This window comes from Lepidochelys kempii, chromosome 10 (genome assembly GCF_965140285.1).
Source record: "Lepidochelys kempii isolate rLepKem1 chromosome 10, rLepKem1.hap1, whole genome shotgun sequence".
NCBI classification, from domain to species: domain Eukaryota; kingdom Metazoa; phylum Chordata; order Testudines; family Cheloniidae; genus Lepidochelys; species Lepidochelys kempii.
In genome coordinates, this window is record NC_136389.1 from 41,732,209 (window position 1) to 41,757,177 (window position 24,969).

General features: G+C 42.1%; 2 protein-coding genes across 2 annotated transcripts in view; one reads left to right on the top strand and one right to left on the bottom strand.

Moving 5' to 3' along the window:
• The window catches only part of NPTN (neuroplastin), a 102,953-nt gene extending 85,588 nt beyond the window's left edge, over nt 1–17,365 (top strand). Inside the window, exons 5-8 of the mRNA XM_073363092.2 lie at nt 3,421–3,694; nt 14,684–14,705; nt 15,547–15,623; nt 16,302–17,365. Of these exons, the coding sequence (XP_073219193.1) occupies nt 3,421–3,694; nt 14,684–14,705; nt 15,547–15,607 (357 nt within the window). The 3' untranslated portion in view covers nt 15,608–15,623; nt 16,302–17,365. The remainder of the gene's footprint in view (nt 1–3,420; nt 3,695–14,683; nt 14,706–15,546; nt 15,624–16,301) is intronic.
• A 14-nt stretch (nt 17,366–17,379) lies between these two features.
• REC114 (REC114 meiotic recombination protein) overlaps nt 17,380–24,969 on the bottom strand; it is a 155,086-nt gene continuing 147,496 nt past the window's right edge. Inside the window, exon 7 of the mRNA XM_073361537.1 lies at nt 17,380–17,583. Within this exon, the coding sequence (XP_073217638.1) occupies nt 17,419–17,583 (165 nt within the window). The 3' untranslated portion in view covers nt 17,380–17,418. The remainder of the gene's footprint in view (nt 17,584–24,969) is intronic.

Here is a 24,969-nt window from a genome sequence, read left to right on the forward strand (position 1 = left end):
CCCCCTTGCCCTTTCTGTTTCCCAAGCAGTTGGGTTTCTTTTCAATACATGAATTTTCTTTTAAATAAATGGCTTTTTTGGCTTTGAAAACATTCTTTATTATTGCATTAAGTAAAAGATACCTTAGCCCCAGAAACCAACAGGCACTGCAAGTCAGCATAGCAAACACAGATTCCTACTAACATTGGAACCATTGCACTTCATTCCCATGCAGGGCACCAAACATTACTGGTTTCAGAGTAACAGCCGTGTTAGTCTGTATTCACAAAAAGAAAAGTAGTACTTGTGGCACCTTAGAGACTAACCAATTTATTTGAGCATAAGCTTTCGTGAACTACAGCTCACGTCATCGGATGCATACTGTGGAAAGTGTAGATCTTTTATACACACAAAGCATGAAAAAATACCTCCCCCCACCCCACTCTCCTGCTGGCAATAGCTTATCTAAAGTGGTCACTCTCCTTACAGTGTGTATGATAATCAAGTTGGGCCATTTCCAGCACAAATCCAGGGTTTAACAAGAACGTCTGGGGCGGGGTTAGGAAAAAACAAGGGGAAATAGGTTACCTTGCATAATGACTTAGCCACTCCCAGTCTCTATTCAAGCCTAAGTTAATTGTATCCAATTTGCAAATGAATTCCAATTCAACAGTTTCTCGCTAGAGTCTGGATTTGAAGTTTTTTTGTTGAAGAATTGCAACTTTCATGTCTGTAATCGCGTGACCAGAGAGATTGAAGTGTTCTCCGACTGGTTTATGAATGTTATAATTCTTGACATCTGATTGTGTCCATTTATTCTTTTACGTAGAGACTGTCCAGTTTGACCAATGTACGTGGCAGAGGGGCATTGCTGGCACATGATGGCATATTTCACATTGGTGGATGTGCAGGTGAATGAGCCTCTGATAGTGTGGCTGATGTCATTAGGCCCTGTGATGGTGTCCCCTGAATAGATATGTGGGCACAGTTGGCAACGGGCTTTGTTGCAAGGATAGGTTCCTGGGTTAGTGGTTCTGTTGTGTGGTATGTGGTTGCTGGTGAGTATTTGCTTCAGGTTGGGGGGCTGTCTGTAGGCAAGGACTGGCCTGTCTCCCAGGATTTGTGAGAGTGTTGGGTTATCCTTCAGGAGCCCCCAACTAAAACCCCTCCAACGCATTATTAAGGATCTACAACCTATCCTGAAGGAAATGCAGGAAATTTCCTGCAGGAAATGGCCCACCTTGATTATCATACACATTGTGAAGAGAGTGGTCACTTTGGATGGGCTATTACCAGCAGGAGAGTGAGTTTGGGGGGGGGGGGGGCGGAGGGTGAGAAAACCTGGATTTGTGCTGGAAATGGCCCAACTTGAAGATCACTTTAGATAAGCTATTACCAGCAGGACAGTGGGGTGGGAGGAGGTACTGTTTCATGGTCTCTGTGTGTATATAATGTCTTCTGCAGTTTCCACGGTATGCATCCGATGAAGTGAGCTGTAGCTCACGAAAGCTCATGCTCAAATAAATTGGTTAGTCTCTAAGGTGCCACAAGTACTCCTTTTCTTTTTGCGAAGACAGACTAACACGGCTGTTACTCTGAATACTGGTGAGACTCATCAGCATATTCCTCAGCAGTTTGGGCTCCATTCCTGCAGTCTGAAAGGGAAGACAGAGCGCACGGTACAAACAATGTTGAATGATGATGCCAAATGTGGACAGAAGCACAGGGATTGCTGGGATGTGAAGCGATGCATCACAGGGCATTGGGACAGCACCCAGAATGCCCCTCATCCCCCACCCCCTTCCCAGAAGCCACAGCGCTAGAATGGGAAGAAGTCCTCTGTGGGATAGCTGCCCAGAATGCACCGCTCCCAATGCCACTGCAAGTGCCGCAAATGTGGCCACGCCAGTGTGCTTGCAGCTGACAATGTGGACAGACTGCATCACTCTCTGAGGGCTGGTTTAACTCTCAGCGCTCTACGGGCATGACTACACTTGCAGATGTAGAGCGCTGTTAGTTAAACCAGCCCTCGGAGACCGCAGTAGGGAAAGCACTGCAGTGTGTTCACACTGTCAAGATTCAAGCTCACTGGCTTGGCTACATGAGCAGCTCTTGCAATGGCCACAAAGAGCAGTGCATTGTGGTAGCTATCCCAGCATGCAAGTGGCTGCAACGTGCTTTTCAAATGCGGGGGGTGCGGTGGAGTGTGACGGGGAGTGTGTTGTGTGTACGTGGAGGTAGAGAGACTGGGTTTTTGGGGGGCCGAGAGCATGTCAGCATGTTGTCTTGTAAGTTCAGACAGCAGCAGACCCCTCCTCCCCCTGCCTTGCTCTCTTACAGACAGCATTCCACACTAATGGCTTGCTTTATCCCGGAGCAGATAAGCAGCGGGTTGTCAGAAACGGAGCTTTGAAAGGGGATATCCACATTCCTGCAGCGATTACAAAACAATGACAAGAGTGGCCACTTGACTTAAGGGGATTATGGGACGTTTCCGGAGGCTGATCAGAACACAGTAATGCAACACCTGGTTCACACTGATGCCGGGGCATTGCAGCCGAGGTACACTAAGTTTTATGCTGCTCCTGGAGGTGGATTACCAGGAGCACTCCAAGTGCAGAGTCCAGGCGCTCTAAGTACCTTGCCAGTGTGGATGGATTGTGAGTTAGGGCGCCCGGGACTGCTTAAATGTGCTCTAACTTGCAAGTGTAGCCAAGCCCTTAGAATTGATGATTGGGACTTGACAATTCCACTGATACACAAGCCAGAAAAGAATTCTGTTTACATGATCATGGCTGTGTTGGTGTTGCAGGTCTGACCGTAGTAAAAAGGAGTGAAAAAAATGTCGATTTTGTCATTGCAATGAGCAAGTCTGCTGATTTAAGGTGCCATTTTTATATTCCTTTCAGAGCAGAACTGCATTTTAAGTGACTGGAGACTGACTTTAGCTTTGTAAATATTTCGGAACTTTTTAAGACTGACCCCTTAAACATTGGACTCAAACTGTTGAATAGTCTGAAGTAACCAGCCTCTTCACTTTTACAAGAATCTCTTTACATTTTCCCACCTAGCACAGTGACTGAATGGAAACTGTATGTTTACTCTGTAATGGTGGGGATGGGGGGGAACACCTGCGGCAGTGAATCTCACTGACTGAGGTTTGCACTATAAGGGCTAAAAATAGCAGTGTAGATGTTCCCTCTGGAGCCCAAGTTTTGAGACCCCTCCACCTTGCCAGTTTTCAGGGTCTGGGCTGCAGCCCAAGCAAGAATGTCTACACTGCTATTTTTAACCCTGTAGCACGACACTGAGTCAGTTGACCTGGGCACCGAGACTTGCTGCCGCAGATTTTTCTTTGCAGTGTAGACATACCCTAACACCTTGTGTCACCTGGGCTTACTCAAAGTTCCCATCCCCCTGTTCCCTTTCTGCTTTTTACAGGAAATCAACAACTCCTCTGGCCGATTCTTCATTACAAATAAAGACAATTACACTGAGCTGAGTATCACAAACCTCCAGATAAGTGAGGATCCCGGCGAGTATGAGTGCAATGCAACCAATCCAATTGGCTCTGCCTCTGCCACCACCATCCTGCGAGTGCGCAGCCACTTGGCCCCTCTCTGGCCCTTCTTGGGGATATTGGCAGAGATTATCATCCTTGTCGTTATCATAGTGGTTTATGAGAAGAGGAAGCGGCCAGATGAAGTCCCAGACGGTAAGAGTGTTCTCAAAGCCACTTGTAAAACTTATGGAACCAGATCAATGGGAGAAAATAAGCACCACAGTCCATGAAGAGTTCTGAAAAGTTCTCATTTGAGCAGCTGTTCTCGCCTCAAATATTAGGCCCTTCACAGTAGCTCTGAAGAATCTGTAAATTAATTCCTAGCTTTGCTTGTCCCTGATTCCTCATGCTATGGAATAGGTAACAGTTATTACTGGATCTTTGAAACGTTCATTGTAAAACTGGTAGTGGTTCCATGGTTCCATCTCTCTTCCCTGCTATAGCTTTTAGATCTGACACTTCAGTTATGCAACATAGGAAAATAAACTGAACCCCCCAAGTCTTTAGTGTGTCCTCCTAAATTTGGCAAGCTATGTTGGATTGAGCAAATTCAGGGATAGGTTTTCATGTCACATTAAAGGGATCTTAATTTTGACTTCAAATGACCATAGGGAGACATTGATTTCATTGTTCTTATAGTCATTCATCAGTTATTTGATATTTAAATAAGACTCTGGTCTCATAATCTGTTTTGCATCCTGGTCTCTGGTGAAAGCATCAGTAATGTTTTTAACAGTGTATTTTATGAGGTTACATAATGTAATTAAGGAATGTTGTGGAAATTTTAGTCTAGCTGTGTCTGCTGGGTTAAATTCCAAGTTGAAAGGAGCTAGGTTATCTGCCTTCCATGCTGGTGGTAAGATTCATTAGTTAATGCATGTACAGTGTTTAGAAAAGGTAGAGTTTTTATTTTATCCTTATTTGAGCTCTTTGCACTATATCTTCCTCTCTTTAAGGAAGAGGGAAAATTTCAGAGAAGCTGGTGTATGAAAGACATACTGGTGAACAGACTTTAACGTAACAAGTAGTTGCTTACAATGTTGTCTGTCAAAAGCCTACCCAAGGAATCCTAGTGAGGAACTTATTGCTCACTATAAGGATGTGATGTTTTCAAGTAATGGATCAGGTGAAGAGGGTGCAGCAGGGAGTGACCATGTCCATATCATAATTCACTATCATTTTATAATACTGGAGAATCCTTCTGGTGTATCAGACAGGTAACACAGTGCTCCTGAGTACTGTAGCTTATGCAACAATAACTACTGTAGCTGAGGCATTACAACAGATTGATTATTCAGTGGTCTTCAAATGTTCACCTATTGGGATGAAAATTTCTGAGCCTAACGGTGAACTTCTTTGCGAAGTTTGAGTGAAAATAGCTCTACCATTTCTGAATAAAACCTTGGAGAACAGAAAGTCTTAATTAAAAAAATTTTTTTTTAATAAACAACCTCATATCAAAACAACAGAGGCTTGTAAGTTTCAATCTGACATGGAGCAAGGTATACCCTGGGTTCTGAGAAAACCTGCTTTGGTTCAGCCAAGTCAGGTGAATGTAAAAATGCCTACAAAGCATGCACAGAGACTTTGCTAAGCTTGTTAGAAATGCACCTAGGGACAAAGTGGTGCACAGTGATGCATACTCGCTGTAGTTATGGGTGACAGTATAAAACTCTAACCTAGTCCCAAGGTGGCTCTCAACCAACCCACAAAACGTTACATTGTGTGCTGATAAACTTTGAATTTTAAAAAACTTCTCCTCCTTACTAGTCTTTTTCTCTGTTTACGAACCTCTCGTTGCTTAGCAGAATATACGCTAGGCTAGGAGTTAGAATAGCCTGTGTTATAGTCTCACCTTTTCCATTGGTGGCTCTTCATAATTCATTGTACTTTTCTACCCTTTATCTAGTGAGGTTACAGAGGAATCTTAACACTTGCAATTTGGCATGGAAAACAGTCCTTACTAAGGAGCAGTGCATGGGTTTATTCCAGAGGAAACTGGTTTTCATTTGGTCAAGTTCCAAGCATTGTAATGACATTATCTTAAACTCATTAACTGTGTACCTAAAATGATGTGTCAACAATTAAGTGTAGTGAACTTAGGCTCCCATGAAGTGTCCTCATTTGGCTTGGCCACTTTTCTCAAATCCCCAAGATCATCTCCTCCAGTAGAGACATTCTGGTAATGATAGGCCAAAGAGTTGAGATTACTGAATTTGCTTGTTTTGTTCGCTATTTTCAAGGCTACTAAGCTCAAAGCCCTCGAGATGCTTCTCTTCTTCTCCCTCTTCCCACTTCCTTTTCTAGGGGAGGAAATTAAATGTAAATGTCTACATGTGTGTGCCATTAAGGTTACCTGGATAAAGGAAATCCAACATCTTGAAATCCACTTGACTTCAAAAACAGTTCTGCGTCAGACGAGTGTCCTGGAGTCCCTTGGCTATTCCTGTGCTTTTACAATCACACCATAAAGTTTTTCGTTGCTGTGGAAAAGACCCTCACAAGTAGGGGAAAGCGACTGTACACACAGTGCTGTCAAATGCACGTTAAAGAAAATGAAAAACCTGGAGAAGCTTTGAGCTTTCAGTTATATTAAGCAAAACATTCCAGGGAGAAGCAATTTTTAAACTGACTGCCCCTTTGAACACTAAAGTCATGAAATGCCAAAGTTAAGGGTGAACTTTAACTGTGCCTTTGTGTGTGCCATTCGCATTGAACTTTCAATTACATCTAAAACCCATGTAGTACCATTCTCCTCTCTACATATCAGTCTATGGAAGTACTAAACAGTGAGCTGTATTTAACCTGCTAAAGAAGAAGTTCATATTAACCATTGTATAGCATATGCCAGAGCATTTTGTAGCATTTCATTAATGCATCTTGCTCTAAATAACACTAATTATATTAACAGCTGGAAACACAACTGTGATCCGTAATCTGCACTGGCTATCAGTTAATTTCCTTGGGGCTGTTTTAAGGTGTTGGTTTTGATCTATGAAGTCCCAAATGACCTGGTTCCTAGCTATCTCTCCCCATGTAATACTACTGCAGCTGTAATCAGTGGAGATGCTTGAGCTATCTATCAGTCCTTCCTGGCTTACCTAAGAGGAGGGTTAGTGGCAGGAGGACCTTTGACTCTGGGATGTGTACTCACCACCAGATCTACCAAAAATCTTTCCACAGACTCTACAAGCTACCTCCTTCCTTGAGCTTTGGCTATTTTATTCAAAAGTTATTTCTCCTCCCCTGGTATCCTGCTGTTAATTGATTTATCTTGTTAGACTGACCTAACACTTGGTAAAGCAACCCACATCCTTACATGTATTTATACCTGCTCGTGTATCTTTTATTTCATACATCTGATGAAGTGGGTTCTAGCCAGTGATGAGCTGCCAAAATCTTAACAACGGGTTCCCTCCTCACCCCACGAGGGGGTCGTTGCCCACCCCCGCCCTCTGGGACTCCTGCCCCATCCAACACCCCCCCACCACGTTCCTTGATGCCCCCACCCCCCAGGACCCCGGCCCCATCCACCCCCCTCTCCTGTCCCCTGACTGCCCCCAGAACCGGGGCAGGAGGGTCTCGTGGGCCACCATACTGGGTGCCCACCCCACCCCTAAGAGCCAGAGGCACCTGCCGGGTGGCGAGGTGGGGAGTCCTGGAGGAAGCATCTGGCAGGAAGCATTCGGCAGGTCCCTCTGGCTCCTAGGGGCGGGGGTGCGTAGCTGGGGGGGAGCAGGGGGAGTGGCTGCTCCCCCACTGATCACATCAAAAGTGGCGCCTTAGGTGCTGACTCCCTAGGTGCTCCGGGGCTGGAGCACCCACAGGGAAAATTCGGTGGGTACAGAGCACTCACCGGCAGCTCCCCACTCCGTGCCCGGCCCCGGATCACCTCACCTCCGCTCCTCCTCCTCCGCTGAAGGCGCTGCCCCACTCTGCTTCTCCGCCCCAGACTTCCCGCGAATCAACTCTTTGGCGGGAAGCCTGCGGGGGCGGAAAAGCAGGTGGTGGCTTCACCACTCAGGCCGAGGATGGTGGAGATGAGCTGGTGCGGGGAGCGGTTCCCCTGGCCCGCCCTCCCCCCCCTCGGGGTTACTTGCTGTGGCGCAGGTGGCCCTCCCGCCCCAGCTCACCTCCGCCTCCCTGGGCCTGAGCGGGAAGCCACGGCCTGCTTCTCAGCCTGCCCCAGTTTCCTGCGCAAACAGCTGATTCGAGGGAAGCCTTGGGGGCGGGGGTGGAGAAGCAGAGTGGGGCGGTGCGTTCAGGGGAGGAGGCGCAGCGGAGGTGAGCTGGGGCCGGGGGTGGGGCGGCACCCACCAAATTTTCCCCTTGGGTGCTCCAGGGCTGGAGCACCCATGGAGTCGGCGCCTAAGGCGCCACTTTTGGCCAGTTAAATTTAGAAGCCCTTTTAGAACCGGTTGTCCCTTGCGGTTCTAGCGAACCGGTGCAAACCGGCTCCAGCTCACCACTGGTTCTAGCCCATGAAAGCTTATGCCCAAATAAATTTGTTAGTCTCTAAGGAACCACAAGAACTCCTCGTTTTTTATTCCTAACAAAGAGATTTTCTTGTGGAGTGGCAATTAGGAGAGGCAGTCAGGAGAACACTTGAATGGAATTACATGGCCATTTGTGTCTTAACTTGAGACCTGTATGCTCATAGGTCATTAAGATCTATCCAGACAATTTAGTCTGCTCCAAGCTACCTACTTTGGCTTATCAAGTGGCTGCTAGTAGTAAACAGTCTGAGTGACACAGCACACACAATTTTCATCTATAGCCTAACTTTCTGGTATACTCCATCCCAGTTCAGAGCCCCCTGAAGGCAGGCTTTGCGGGAGGAGGGGAGATCTGTGTCCAGTCTCCTCTTCTTTTAAAGATCCCCAAGGCTTTTTAGTAACCTGCTGGACTGTTTCTGTAAGCAGATCTCAGGAATGTGAATCTCTCCATAATACATCTCTATGACTGAATGCAAATGAGACCTCTCATGATCTTTATCAGGGAGAAGGAAACTTCATTTTTTTTCTCCACTAGATTATTTCCAGTTACACAGAAACTCAACAGGGCCAAATTCCAGCAACTTTCTTTTTCTAAGGCACAAAGACCGCCACACAGCTGGAGCAGGATTACTTCAATGTCTTGAATGCTCCTATTAGTTCAAAAGGGGTATATCATAAACTGCCTCCTTTTCATTACCCCCAGCCCAGTTTCATCTTTCAGAAATCAGCAGCCTCTTCCCAGACGATAGGAGTAAAAGAGTGTACTTGATATTTAGTTCTTCAGAGGCCTGGAAAGTTATGCCACATACTGTATCTTAAGAGTCTAAACCAGCTTGTGAAACAGCATACATTCAAGATACCTCAGCTCAACTCTGACTCTGATGGACAAGGAATGGGGGCAGGGAGCATCATTGCTGAAAAGGATGATTTGGTGCTCTTCCCCACACTGGCTACTTGATGAACAAGGAAGACTCACCCCATAGCCTGTAAATGGTGTTGCCAGGATGCACACATGCAGGTGTGGTGCTGGTACTAAAACACACAAAACTCACTCCATAAACAGGAGAGGGCAGTCTTTAACTCTGGCATTTCCTGACTTGAGTTCCTGTGTATTCAGCCTCAGTACTGCATGAACATAGCTTTTAGCGTTCAATTTAATCATGTCTCCCATTCCAAGGAAAAGGGGAAGACAATAGTGTAAAGCTCTTTTGTTAGTATTTCTTTCCTGACATACTCAAGTTGCTCACCTTTTTGCTGCTGATGTGTAGCAGAAAGAGGAAAACCAGTCTCTGAATCCAGTGAAAACTGTATTCCCAACTGGAAATGTGAATAGTGTCTGAGTTCTTACAATTTTTGCTGTAGTGCCTTGTAGTGAACACTTCATTTATTTGCTTGCTAAATGAATCCCTTGCTTTCACTTGTGTGCTGGAGGGAGGGAGAGACTGTGCTTTGACCCCCTTCATAATTTTTAAAGAAAAACCCAACCTTGCTTCCCCCATGACACACCAATGCATTTCTTTTTGTAAACAGCTGTCAGGGTTCATAGGCTCTGATACAGTAGTTGAATAGTGTGCAGCTTTCAACATCAGGAGCTGTTCAAAAGTCACATATCAAGTCCAGGCCAAGAGTGCTGTCCCTTCACTGCATGTAGGACCAAAAGTTTTCAGTGAGGCAGTGCTGATTCATTTTGCTCAGCACATATGTTGGTTGGTGGGCATTTTACAATGAAAGGAGGCAAATAGCTCTCTCCCCCCTCCCCCTGGTAGTTTAAGCTGCTTAATTTTTTGAGACTGTAATGACAGTCCTAGAAATCAGCCATTGTGACCCCTGTAATATTTTAAAGGCTCTTAAATGAAGAAAGTTCTTTTATTTAGCAAATCACTTTTTAAGAGGGTGTGTTCTTGGGTAAGTAGAAAGTAAAAACTTGTTGGTTACATTCCTACCAAAGATTGTAGCAAGTGAACAGTTTTTACTTCCAAATCCATTTTCTACATATTCTTTAGTTTAAAGCCAAGAAATAACTTAGTTATTATAACATGTGTCTTCTCTTTCTTCCCTTTTCATTTGTCAGCTTAATCAGAAGTAAACTATTTCCATAAATGTTTCTGCTCCAGCGGTGCAGCAGTTCCATTTCATTACCCCAAGTTTTTTCTAATACTCATTTTTCTTGCTTTTCTATGGTACTGCTATTACTGTAAGTAGTAATTTAAAGAACAATATGTTTATTTCACTAAAATGGTTTATCTTGTTACAATTTTTTTTATTTTTCTACTACTCTTCACCTTTCTCCCCCACACTTAACCTCACCAAGGAGAGCAAACTGTCCGACACAAACTGTAAAAATGCATAGGTGTTAACTATACCTGCAACTGAGGATTACTATAGCATAGTGACAGCCAAATGGCATCACTTCTCAGGCGGCTTTGCCCTTTAGCACCGTATAGGTTTGTTAGATACTATTATAGGAACAGAATTCATTATACGCCTGATTTGACCACTCTTGGCCATATGTTTTGTTATAAATCTATATTTATGCCTACATTCCATTTCAGATTGTTTGCTTTTTTGGTACATGAACTCTTCACTAATATGCACGTTTTATGCAGCCCATGAGTCCCTTATCCCATTTTCCTACTGGTCATGTAGCATGATAGAAAAATAGCATTAAAACCATTCCTATTGCAAATTTGGGACTTAGTGGTTATAAATGTTGCCTCTAAATCTTTGTGTATAACAAAAGCCCTTGACAGTTAATAAGAAGGGTTTTAACTCACAGCTCTTCTAAAGCTTGCATATCTCCAAAAAATTACTAGTTTTTAAGAACACAGTATCATCCTGCATTTTGGAAGTCATCAGATCATCTTGAATACTGATCGTGCTTTTTGGGAACCTGAAGAATAAAATACAAAAACTTAATATTGGACAAATAAAGTCTAAAACTCTCCTCACTGATAAAGTTCTCTGGAAGTAGAATGTTCAAATTTCCCTTGAGATTGTTTTGCTTTTATTTCTCTTTCTGGAGAGGCAAAATATTAAACTAGCTTTACACTTAGGTGCTGGTTTTTGTAGCAATTTTACAGAGCTGCTATAAAGTGTTATAAGCAGTTCCATTATAAAACCAGACTTCCAAGTGGCTTAGACTGGCCATTTTAAAAGAAGGGGAAAAAAAAAGTCCTTGAGTTGAAATTTGGCATAAGCCTGGGCCGTGAGTATTTAGCTGAGGTGGGGTAAGCGAGCAGAATTGACTGCTGCTGCCCTGTGACTCTAGTCTATCTGGCAAATGTTCATTTCTTATGCTGCTGCTTCTCTCTGAAACTTCACTTCAGTGAAACATTGAACTGAGACTTACATTAGGTAAAGGGATATTCAGCAGCAAAATGGACTTTGGGGGAGAAAAATATTTACTTATGCTGTAAACTTTTTTTTTAAATCCACTTCTGAAAATTAGTTCTCAATGACCCCGGGAGTAATTTAAAAAAAAAAAAAAAGTTATTCCTACTAGGAAACTAGATACTGAGCACATCAGAAATGTTAAATTTATGATGTCCATGTTACAGTAGCATCATAACGGGCCACACAAAGTATTAATCCAGGACAAAAAATGGTGGTATAGTGTGATTGTTCCAAAGGACCCAAATTCTGTGCCGTTAACATACTTCCCTTAAACACACACAATAACTGGGTAATATGAGAAATTAAATGAAAAAAGTAGAATTAGAATTAAATTAATGTTGACAGTGACAAGCAAGGAAATTAGAGCTGAATGGTATTAGTTTCTCTACTCATCCTGCATACTACAAATGACCCCAAACACTGTTAGCCATGTACACTGCAATGTGAAGGAGGGCTAGTTAAGTATAGATACTAGAGGTTGTAAACTTTTCAGTTTCGGAATACACTATTTCAGGGCAATGTTAAGCAGATAATCACTTTACCTACAAGCAAGGTTTGTTGTTAATCTTGCATTATATAAACAATGATTCACAGAATCTGCCGATCCTCCAGATTAAAAAGCAAATTCCTAAAGAGTGAGGGGTGTAGTGCAGTTAGCTTGTACAACTGAAGACTGAGCCACAGTATTTCAAGAGCCTAGCACAGTACTGATCATCTGCACACATTTGAATGGAATGAAGAGACATGTTCACATCTTCTCTGACTATTGGTTTCAAATACTAGTGAGTTAGAGACAGTCAGTTACTAGAGCAGGCCATCTGGCATGAGGGATTTGGGTTATATTGATATTTATCGGTTACTATGACTTCTTTTTTTTCCCCCCTCAATTGCATCATACCCTTAAAAAAATGGTGGTAAGTGAGAGATCTGCATGCTTTGGAGTTTGTTAATCTCCGCTTCAGTCTATACGATGCACAGTTCATAATGTTAACACTTTTCTTAAAGTTTCTTCATTCACGTTCACAACTAATTTGGATTTCAGTTTGCTGTTTTTAATCTTGATTTACTCTTAATTTTGTACTTATTTTTCTGTAGTTCTGTCCCCCCCGGGGCGATTTTTTCATTAGGGTTTTGGTCTTTTGTCTGTACTGTATTGTACTGTACTGGGGAAGATTTTGTAGCAGTTAAATGGCTGACCAAGAAGCTAGTGACATACAAAGGCATTTTCTTTCATTTTGTTTTATATTGAACCTATAGAATTTAGATGGGTGGTGGGAGGAAGCTATCAGTCTCCAAATTTATGCTTAACTGTAACTATTCTTACAGGCACAGCTCCTATAGTTATTAGATCTTTGCTAGGACAAGACCCACTGGTAGCCTTTGTAAGTCAGAAAAATGTTAGACTAACAAAACTATTCATCTGGAATCTGCATCCATGCTATATGTATTTTAGTTAAGATCACAGAATGGTTACCATAACAAGAGATGGCTTGCATCCTATTAGTATAGTTTTATGTTTCTGAAGTCTAACAAAACTCCCAGAGATGTTCATTATATTGGTAGAAGGCTGAGATGACAGTCTTGAAGTAGAATGTCTGCTTTCATATGGCATTACTAACCAATACTAATCCTTACAAAAAACAAAACCTAAGGACTCACTGATGTCTGTCCGATTCCATTAAAAGGTTCCCAAATAGTGTGTAGTTTAGTTTGTAGAGTATGTAGCATCATCTGTTTTGAAATCTTTTAGGAATTGAAGATGTTTGTGGAGGCAGGACTTAGTTTTATTCTACTGTGCTTTGTGTTTCAGTTCCTGGATGTGTCTCTGTATAGATCCACTGTATATACAGCACATTGATGTCTGGTTGTCCTTACTAGTCCTAGTTTTCTCTGTACCGTGTCTTGATAGTGTATTGTTGCTAGTGATGGACTTCTGTGGACACTGGTGTATCGCTAGTGTGTTACTTTGGTTGCAAAGCTGTTGGTTTGTGGTTAGTTCTTTATTTTTTTGAAATATTTTTTTGTTCCAGTCACTGTTTGTGCTGGCAGTGGCTTTGCCTATCCGTTGCCTTGAAGGTACAGGTGGAGTAATGTCCTATTTTTGACAGACATTACTCCTAGTGTGTGCTCATGCAGATGCCTACACTGTTAAGACTGTAATTTCCATAACTGCTTCATGTGCACTAAGCCCCCTTGTGGAATCCTGCTGAGAGTTTCTTAAAGGAGTCAGTGAAAAAAATCATCAAACCTTTTAAAAAAAAAAAAAAAAGTTGAGATGCTTAAAACAATGGATTAGCAATTGCTCCCCAACAGTAGTTCTACAAGGAGCAGTAACACAACTTTGTGGATTAATTTTTATGACACTGTGTACCCAATTACTATTCTCTATAGTGCAGCCTGAGGGCAAAATAAGGCATTTATAAATCCTAAAGAATAAAATGTTAATGAAAGCATATGTTGAAACATCACAAATTATTTGATTTTTTTCCAATTTCTAAATGATATATAACTTTTTTCTGGTGTTTTTGCCAAGAGACACAGGCAGATCAGAGCTGTCAGTCTGCTGTAGCTGAAGTCTGTTGTCTCTAGGGGAGTTGCAACACCATTTAACTTTTCCTGGTATTTTACATGAGTCTTGTCCTGATACACACATGCACAGTGCTTGCTGCTATGCAAGGGACTGCACTTGTTTATAACGTCACATTAAAATATTGCTGCTTCTACCTCCCCCAAAACTGGTTCAATGTGAATCTGGAAAAATGGAATATGAAATAGGTTGTATAATCCTTGGGGGAGAAGAGATGGTATATACCTTTTGCGTATATACTGCTACTTGTCCATCAAGAGTTGACGAATGTGTATTTAAAAACAAAGTTAATGCAAGAAAACAAACAGCAGGATTTTACAACTGAAATGTTGGTTTGTCTTCTCATCTAATTTATAAGATTGAACCACTGGAACTTGGGGACAAGATGAGTATGACCATATTGCAACAATCTGTCCGCTACAGTTGCAGTTCTTCATGACGAGCATTCAAAGTGTTAACTCAAACCATTGAAACAACATACTTGCCATTTAAAACTTGAATCCAGAAAAATAACTTCATGAACCTTTGCACTACCAAGTGGAATGGCCTTTAATGCATAATAGATCAATTTGCTGTTCACTGTCGAGCTAGAGTTTAATATAGAACCTGACTGCACTCTTTCCTTCCTTTGTCTTTCATTGGATCACAATGGAACTCTTGCTGCAGACGACGAACCAGCTGGGCCAATGTAAGTACTTTTATCTGAATTTCTTAAGATAGTTTTATCTAGTTCAGTCACTATTACTAAATTTGTAGCCTAAAATTGCTTAGTTGAAGAGCTTGATGGCTTACGGGATTTTGTAGTGCATGAAACCTAGATTTAGGTATGATAGCAATTACTATTTGTATTGTAGTACTCAGTTTCTGATGGGGATTGGAGTATTGTGCTAGATGGTATTTAAGCAAATAAGAAAATACTTCCTGCCCCAAAGAGCCTGTGGGTTAAGGCCATCTACTTTAGTGTTCCTTCCCAGGCCAGGAAAAGCTATACAAATTCAAGTGGATGCGAGAGGTATGAAGGGCTTAGTCACACAGCTTGACAAATACAGGAAAAATATTTGCAAATATCCTTACTAATAAAACCTGCTGATTTTCACTGGTATTTGTGCCCCCAACGCTTTTTCTTGCTTATTCATGACCATTTGGATGAGGGAGATTATATTTGCAAGAACCTTCCTGCAAAAGCAAGTGTCAGTGGAAGCAAATATTCACAAGATTATTCAAGACAGAAGAGCTCTCCTGGCCCTTACCTTGAATGACTTAGAGAGACATGGTGGGTGAGGTAATATCTTTTATTAGACCAACTTCTGTTGGTGAGGGACAAGCTTGTGTGCTCTGTATAAGCTCGAAAGCTTGTCTCTCTCACCAACAGAAACTGGTCCAATAAAAGGTATTACTTCACCCATCTTGTCTTTGTAATGTTCTGGGACCACCATGGCTACAACACTGCATACTGTGAGTGACTTGTCTCTTAACCACGCTGCTGTTACATTTTCAACAATTTTGATGTGACTTTTTTCTCTCTAAAGGAAAAGCAACTCTACAAACAATCACAAAGATAAAAACTTACGCCAGAGAAACACAAATTAAAAATAATGCGTGTAATGTAAGTATGACTTTAGATGTTTAAAAAATATTCTTACTATTTAAGCACTTCTATTCTTTCAGTAAGGTGTAACTAAAAATGTAAAGAATAATCAAAAAATACTGATCGAACAAGCCATGTGTAGGTATTTCAGTGAATTGCAAAGCTATCTGAAACTGTTTTGAATAAAGAAAAGGAGTACTTGTGGCACCTTAGAGACTAACCAATTTATTTGAGCATGATGCTTTGAATAAAGCATCATTTCTACTGAACTCTTCCATACACTGCTGAAAAGGATACACTACCCAAGAATTTTTATAAAAGATCCCTGCCATAATAGGTTAGGCACAGTAGTTAGTGCATATTCACAGAACTCTAGTCAAATTCTAACATGATTCTTACCTGTGCAGCACTTATGGCTTCAGCAGCAAAGTAAATCTTAACACAAGCACACCCACCCACCCTGAAGGATAATTTCTGCAGATTTTATACCATAAAAGTGAATTTGCTTGCTAGGTGTAAGCAGTTCTAGGATATGGTATGAAACTGATGTTTTTAGGTTGAATCAAAAATAGACCAGCCTTTATCTTAATAGCAAATCTGACAGCAGTTTTATGATGTGCATTATGGCATACTGTAATCAGGGTGGCATTAATCATTGACTAATACCTTTTGTTCTCAATTCTTTTTTTCCCACAGAGCTTTAAGTTTCTGAGAGACTGATGGCAATATAACCTGCTAAATTAATGGTTGGAACTCTTGGTTCTAGAACTCCAGTTCTATTTGATTTTTCCTTTCAAGTGAGCAACAATATGACTATCTATAAAAGCATGCCTTATTTAGCCTGTCCTGTAAGGATGACGTATCCAGACACATTTTAACAATGCTTCAGTGTAGAAGGTGTAAACTATTTTGGGCTTGATGTGCTGTGAATGTTGCTTTTTTCCTTTATGGTATATAAACATTAGAAGTAAGGTCAAATCATGCATGCGCCATTTTTTACTTTCTTAATGTAGCTCTTAAATTGGCAAAGCTCTAAAATGCACTGCTGCCATCTAGTGATAACTTTTTGTAAAGTACAGCAAAACCTAAAAATATATACCGTATATATTTATATTTTTGGGGAAGAGGAAAACCAAAATACAGTAAGTGTTTCATTTTTAAATTGCTGATATTCATTCCTTATATTGTATGTCTGAGAGATGAGAGAATTATACTGTTCTGGTACTTAAAGAGGAGTAATATAAATTGAAATTATTTTAAGGGCTTAACCTATATAGAAAGATTTGGGTGTCCTATAATCAAAGACTTTAAAAGCTGGAACAGTCCAACAGGTGGTGATGAACTGTAGTACAAACTTCAGTTTATAAATATATATGATGGCTTTTTAAGTGATTTTTTTTTGTTTGTTTGTTAAATCATGTAAATTCTCAAATCCTTTTGCACTGATGTGTTCAACATATTCTTGTACATTCAATTCAGGCAACTTTTATAATTTACTTTTTTGTTTTAAATGACGTTGAAATGTTACAGCATGGTGATATTCTATGCAACTAGTAATACTCTTCAGTTTGACACTGTAATTTCTCATGTTGATTTAAAGATTGATTGTAGAATTAGACCTTACAGGGTTCTCATGCCGTGCATAACTGTAGATGCATGAACTTGTGTTCTGTGTATTTGTTGAAGTGCAATGATGTATAAAAAGTGGATTCACCTGTTTTTAAAAATAAAACACTGACCAAAAAAAATCAGATTTTCTCAAATTTGTATCCACTCTACTTGTTATTACCTGAAATACAGAATTAACATTTCCTCAACCTTCTGTCAGTTTTTTCAACTCCTTCTCCACTTCTTCCACAAATGCTGGGAAATTCTGATCCATGAGACATAGGCGAATAAAAGGTCCTAATTCTTCAGCAGTCCACACGGAATGTTGATATGCAAGGGGGAGCTCAAATGTTGATGATTTCAGCACAGACTGCAAAAGCAAAGGCAAAGGTGATTTTATTTAAGGTGCATTGTCAGTGCAATTGAGTATGTTTTTTAAAGTAGCGTTCATGAGTCCACAGAAATGCTTGTTTTACTACACATGCACGCTAAAAATCTACATAGAATCATAGAATATCAGGGTTGGAAGGGACCCCAGAAGGTCATCTAGTCCAACCCCCTGCTCGAAGCAGGACCAATTCCCAGTTAAATCATCCCAGCTAGGGCTTTGTCAAGCCTGACCTTAAAAACCTCTAAGGAAGGAGATTCTACCACCTCCCTAGGTAACGCATTCCAGTGTTTCACCACCCTCTTAGTGAAAAAGTTTTTCCTAATATCCAATCTAAACCTCCCTGTCACGGAGTCCCTGGGCGATGCTCTGGAACTGCTCCCCATGAAGCCAGTCAGGACTCTGGGGCAGTCGCTTTTCTGTGAGCAGCCTGTCTTCAGGACACACAGCTCACACAGCTTCCACCTTCCTGGGTCTGACCTCGGAGCATTCAGCATCCTCTGCCCCTCCATGCGCTTCCCCCAGCGAGTCCGCTCAGGCGGGGCTCCTGGGGAAGCCAGAGGGTCCTGCCCCCCAACTTCGCAGTCAGACGGGACTCTCAGCCAGCCAGTAAAACAGAAGGTTTATTAGACGACAAGAACATGGTCTAAAACAGAGCTTGCAGGTGCAGAGAACGGGACCCCTCAGCTGGGTCCATGGCACCTGTTCATTACAAGTATAACAGTCCAACTAGGTCAGATCTTTCTTTTATGTTAATTGCTAACACGTTAAAAAAGACAAATCTACTGTTTTTGCTTGCTATGGTCTAACATCTAAAGACTAGCCTATTTCAGATGGAGTCACTGTTTTAAAGTATTTTCCAAACAATAGCATTTAATGTATGTTTGACCTCTGCACACAAGAAGAGATATTTGCACCCTTTTCCTTCATGGCTAGTCTTTCTCTGACCTCTTTCCAATCTCTTTTCCCTAAGTCAGGAACTCAGAAATTAGGAAATGCCAGTTTTACAGTTGCAACCTTATTTCCGCCACCTGTATGTCCATCCTGTACACTGAATGAGGCAAGGATTCTATTCTTATCTGTTGCAGAGCTTGCCAGGCCAATTTGTGGCAGCCTCATCAGCAAAGTGCACAGCCTTCAGACCACTATCAAATCTGGTCAGAGAGTAGTCATCAGTGAGGTGTGACATAGTCTGTCTTTGGCCCTAGTTGCATGTGGGGATCCTTGCGCTAGACCTAGCTATGAAGGCTGGCTGCACGTTGACCCTTGCCCCTTCGAAATCGATTCAGAAGTGCCTGTGAGCAGCTTGGTAGGGTCCGTTATAAGAGACTGGTTTCTGATATCAGTTGCAGACCATTCTTCACACTACCTCGATGTTGCAGAGAAATCTGGGCAGGGTAAGTGGGCCCACAAACAGGTGCCTCCATGACTAGTGCACTCCTGGATGGTCAAAGAGGTTGGTGTATACTGATAGGCTCAGGTTTTCCCTGATCTTCTCAATCATTCTGGCTGCAGCATCCTCATAACAGATGTCTGGAGGAGTGATGTTGCTTAACACAGGGAGCCACAGTACTGATGTGGGTCAAATCATCCCAGTTATGATGCACAGGGTTGAGTGTAGTTGTGTGCCAGCCAATTTGATCTGAGATGAATGGAGCCAGAGTGGAGCGCAGCATTCTGCTGCAGAGGAAGAGAGGGCTAAGATGGATGATCAGAGTTTAAGCGTTTGCTCTCTATAAAGTGCCAGCCAATTTGCTTAGAAGGCTGTTATGCATCCTTACCTTAGCAGCAGTTTTCCTCAGGGGTTTAAGATATGTGAGACATCTATCTAGGTTTACTTTGAAGTAGAGTGAGTGGGATTCATGTTTCAGGTGAGGTCCACTGAGAAAGATATTTAGTTCCTGGCCTGCTCTGGTGTTGTAAACATGGAATACACTCAAAACTGTTCTGCTCACACTGAGTTGTAAATGCCACCGACTACTATCTTGCCATCTTAAGTCAGCATTTAGGGCATCTTCGAGTTCTGGGAATGATCTTGCTTGGATGCCTAAGCAAATGCCTTCATCTGCATACAGGAGCACACAGTACTGGGTGAGTGGAATGTCATTCATGTACAGTTTGAAAAGCGTTGGTGCCAGCACACAGCCTTGAGGTAGGACCATTGGTTTGTCTTTTCCATGTGATAACTCTATCTCCCATGTGCATTCGGAAACATCTGTTGCAGAGGTCAGTGATGTTGATTATCCATGCTGGCAGTGCTCTTGATAATTTGACTAAGATTAGTGGCTCTCAACCTTTCCAGACTACCGTACCCTTTTCAGGAGTCTGATTTGTCTTGTGTACCCCTAAGTTACAACTCACTTAAAAATTACTTGCTTACAAAATCAGACATAAAAATATAGAAGTGTCACAGAACCCTATGACTGAAAAAATTGTTTATTTACTCATTTTTACCATATAAATATTGTACTTACATTTCAGTGTATGGTATATAGAGCAGTATAAACAAGTCATTGTCTGTATAAAATTTTAGTTTGTACCGACTTCACCGTTGCTTTTTCTGTAGCCTGTTGTAAAACTAGGCAAATATCTAAATTCACCCCTTGGAAAACTGCTGTGTACCCCAGGGGGAACGTGTACCCCTGGTTGATAACCACTGTGCCAGACCATGTCATCTGCTGCTGTCAGGTCCAGAAATATAGCTCCCGTCTTTGGGTTTTTTCTGAAAACCATTTTTAATTAATGTTTTCAAAGCTAGCACTTGATCACAGGTACTTCAAACTCTCTGAAAACTTGCTTGCTTGACACAGAGTATTGACTCCACAAGGAGTCTATGGATTCTAGATTGTATGGGGGGAAAAAAAGTCTAATTACATGATTCAGTACATGTGTACAAGGGTGTAAGATGAAGGCTGCCTGGCAAGCCATAAATCTGGCATTTCCTAGCCTTTGAGTGCTTGACTCTGCAGCCTAAATAATATCTCAACAGCTTTTTTTTTTAAGGTAACTTTTCTTTTAAAAAAGCCTAGCACAATTTACAATAATAATAATAATGCCAAACAAAAAAATCATATAACAGCAATAGTATTACACAGCTGGCAGCAGAAGGCGACTGCTATTCCTGGAAGGGTCCAGAAGGGAAAGAATCAGCAACTGGCACTATGTGCTGCATTGGAGGGCACTGGCCCACCTCCCTCCAGCAGGAGGTGGGGGCTCCTGTCCCATGTGGTGATGCCAGAGGGGAGTGTGAGGCCATGTGTCAGGTCTAGGGAGCGGTATGGAGGAGGCAGCTCCCAGGATTCCCTATGCTCTTACTATTTTGGCAGTAGCTGTTTTAAAACGTTCATGTTCAATTATTTTGGGATGCTGACAAAATTTCCTGAGGAACGCAAGTCACTGTGGGGGAAATGGCAATTTGACCATTTACATCTCAACCAAATGGGAACAGATTTTCCTGGGGCAAAGAAAAGACACTTCTGACACCAGAGCTTTCTAAACTGTAAGTGCCTGCTGCAAACAATACAGGTGCTAGAGTTTTGCAAGCATCTTTTATAATGGAGAATATTATGCAACCTAAATACCAGGGTCACTGCCAGCATCCTCTCTAATGAAGAAAGGACAGGCAGGGGGAAAAAAAAGGTTGTGTTGTATTATTTATACACCAGGAACGTATACGCTTGTTCTGAGTTCCAGATGGAGGTAAGAGGCAGACAACTTGAAAGCCTGTGGGTGAAGATAAAAGGGTGGAAGGTGGTGGATGAGGCATTTCTAGAACAAATACAGAAATAGCCAAAACCCAAGAGTTGCTAGCCAAGGGGGATTTTACCCCAACAGCTGTTTGACCAGTAATACTGCAAAACACAAAATGTCCAGTAAGTTCTTGGAATGTACTGGGGATGACTTGTTTCAGAAGGTGAGGGAGGCAGCCATTTTATACTTGATTGTGACTAACGGGGGAATTGGTTGCAAATCTGAAGGTAGGAGGCAACTTGGGTGAAAGTGATCATGAAATGATATAATAATGTAATCTAAGAAAGGAAGGAGAGAAGATAGAAAAATAAAAAGGCAGAGACTTCAAAAAAGCAGACTTGAATAAACTCAGACCTGGTAGGTAAGGTCCCATAGGAAGCAAATCTAAAGGGAAAAAGGAGGCAAATCTAAAGGGAAAAAGGAGTTCAGGAGAGCTGGCTGTTTCCCAAAGAGATATTAAAAGCACAAAAGCAATGTATCCTGATGCAAAGAAGAATAAGAGGCCTTTATGACTCTGTCAGGTCATTAAAGAGCTCCTGATGATCAAAGAGGAATCTTACAAAATGTGGAACTATGGATGAATTGCTAAGGATGAATACAAAAGAACAGCACAAGTATGTAGGGACTAAATCAAAAAGTCTAAGGCACAAAATGAGTTACACTCAAAAGAGACATAAAAGGTAATATGAGGTTCTATAAATATATTAGGAGCAAGAGCCAAAGGAAAGTGCAGATCTACTACTTAATAGGGAAGGACAGCTAATAACAGATGATATCAAGGAAGCTCAAGTGTTTAATGCCTATTTTGCTTCAGTCTCCACTGAAAAGATTGTGACCAGATGCTTAACACAATTAATAGTAATAACAAGGGGGAAGGATTATGAGCTAAAATAGGGGAAAAAACAGGTTAAATATTTACCCTAATGTACTTACAGAACTAGGTGAAGCAATCTTTAAAAAGGGGAACAAAAGGGACCTGGGGAATTAGACCAGTCAGCCCAACTCTGATATCTGTAAAGGCACTGGAACAAATTACTAAACAAACTGTTTGCATGCACCTAAAGGATAACAGGGTTATAAGTAATAGCCAACATGGATTTGTCAAGAACCAGTCATGCCAAACAAACCTAATTTCCTTCTTTGACATGGTTACTGGCATAGTGGATGGGGGGAAGCAGTAGATATGACACCTTGATTTTAGTAAGGCTTTTTAGACCCAGGCCCACATGGCATTTTCATAAGCAAACTAGGGAAATGTAGTCTAGATCAGCGGTTCTCAAACTATGGGGCAGGCCTTCCACGGGAGGCGCAAGCTGTGTACTTTGTCGACCTTGAGTGGCTGGAGCTTGTGCAGAGGACATGCATACGCAGGAAGTGGGGATAAAGGGACAGCCAGAGCCCCACCACCTGGGCTCGGGCTTTTCTTCCCCTGCCCCCACCTCAACCCCTCACCTGGAGGCAGCGGGGTGGCAGCAGCAGTGCAGAAGTAAGGGTGGTAATGGGGTGCTAAGTTTGCTGTGAAAAGTGATATTGACAAATATCACTTTTCACATTGCCACCCTTGTTTCTGTGCTGCTTCTGGTGTGGCACTGCCTTCAGAGCTGGGTGAAGGTATATATACTTGGGATGGGGTGTGTACATGACTACAGACACACAGAAGGAAAGCCCGGTCAAATAAGTTTGAGAACCATTGGTCTAGATGAAATTACTATAAGGTGGCTACATAACTAGTTGAAAGACCATATTCAAATAACGGTTATCAATGTTTGTGTTCAAACGAGGAGGATGTATCTAGTGGGGTCCTTCTGGAGTCTGTCAGTACGATTCAGTTACTTGGATAATGGAATGGAGAATATACTAATGAAATCTGTAGGTGACACCAAGCTGGGAGGAGTTGCAAGCACCTTGGAGGACAGGATTAGAATTCAAAACAACCTCGACAAATTGGAGAACTGGTCCGAAATTGACAAGATTAAATTAAAGACAAGTGCAAAATACTACACTCGGAAAGGAAAAATCAAATGCACAACTACAAAAGGGGGAATAACTGGCTAGGTGGTAGTATTGCTGAAAAGTAACTGGGCATTCCAGTAGTTCAGAAATTAGATGAGTTGTCAATATGATGCAGTTGTGAAGAAGGTTAATATTCCAAGTTGTATTAAGAGCAGTCTAGTACGTGAGACACAAGAAGTAATTGTTCTGCGCTGTCTGGCATTTGTAAGGTCTCAGTTGGAGTAGTGTGTTCAGTTTTGGGCACCAGACTTTAAGAAAGATGTGAACAAGCCAGAGTGAGTCAAAAGGAGAATTACAAAAATAAAAGGTTTAGAAAACCTGACCTATGTGCTAAGGTTAAAAAAAACTTGGCATGGGTTAGTCTTGAGAAAAGATGACCGAATAGAGACCTGATAAATCTTCAGATATGTTAAGGGCTGTTATGAAGAGGATGGTAATCAACTGTTCTCCATGTCCACTGAAGGTACAACAAGAAGTAATGGGCTTAATCTGCCCATTACTAAATCTGAGATTTAGGTTAGATATTAGGAAAAGCTATCTAACTATAAGGGTAGTTAAGTTCTGGAATAGGCTTCCAAAGGCAATTGTGGAATCCCCATCAGTGGAGTTTTTTAAGAACCAGTTAGAGCAACACCACTCAGGAATGGTGTTGTAGACTTGGTCCTGTCACTTACAGCCACATGGACTAAGACAACTCCTCATGGTCCCTTCCAGCCTGACATTTCTATGATTCTCTGAAGTCTCTTACAGTGACCTCTCCACAGATCAGCTAGTAGGAGATGCTGCTACTTGTGCCATTGTTCTCTGAATCCTCTACTCTCAAGACCAAAGATGAGGAAAATAAGAAACCAGATTTGCTCTTGCATAGCAGTACAATAAGATCCTCCCATCATTGGACTATAACTTTTAAAGAAGGAACTGCTTCATTTCAAGGGGTTTAAAAAAACAACTGTGACAGGGTCGGGCAAGATGGCTACAGGAGAGTGTTTTTTTTTTTTATAGGAGGGTAATTTTTTTATTTGCATAACACACTTACAAAGTAAAAACAGCAGCATATGCAATGTGTAACTCAGCAACCAATCACAATTGTTTTCTCATTAGCTTCAGGGGAGGGAAGTGTTCAAGCTTGCCTGGGCCCAGAGCCGGGGGCTTCCTCGACTCTCGTTGTCTTCTACCCTTCCAAGTTACCTGGTGGCCCAGAGTGAGGGGGCTTCATCGACTCTCGTGGTCTTCCACCCCCTCAAGTTACCTGACACCACGCCCGAGTGTCACCAACTATTTCCTCCTCTGAAAGCACCCAACAAGAGGGGCAGGCTGTGGGGTAGACAATCCGGGGGGGTGGGGGCACGTGCACCCATGTGTGAAAGGACTCCTCTAAGGTGGTGGTGTCTGCAGCAGCAATGGCTGGGGCTGGGGTCCCTTACTCTCTCCCCCAATCAAAGGGTCAGACAAAGGGACCAGGACGGGGGCACTGAGCAGAGAACCTCGGACAGCGCTCACCGCTCCTCAAAAGCATCAAGGGAGTCAGTGGACGCCGCCCAGAGGAACTCCGCCTGGATACGTGAACGGACCGAAGATCGGAAAACGGCCCCACAGTCACAGGAA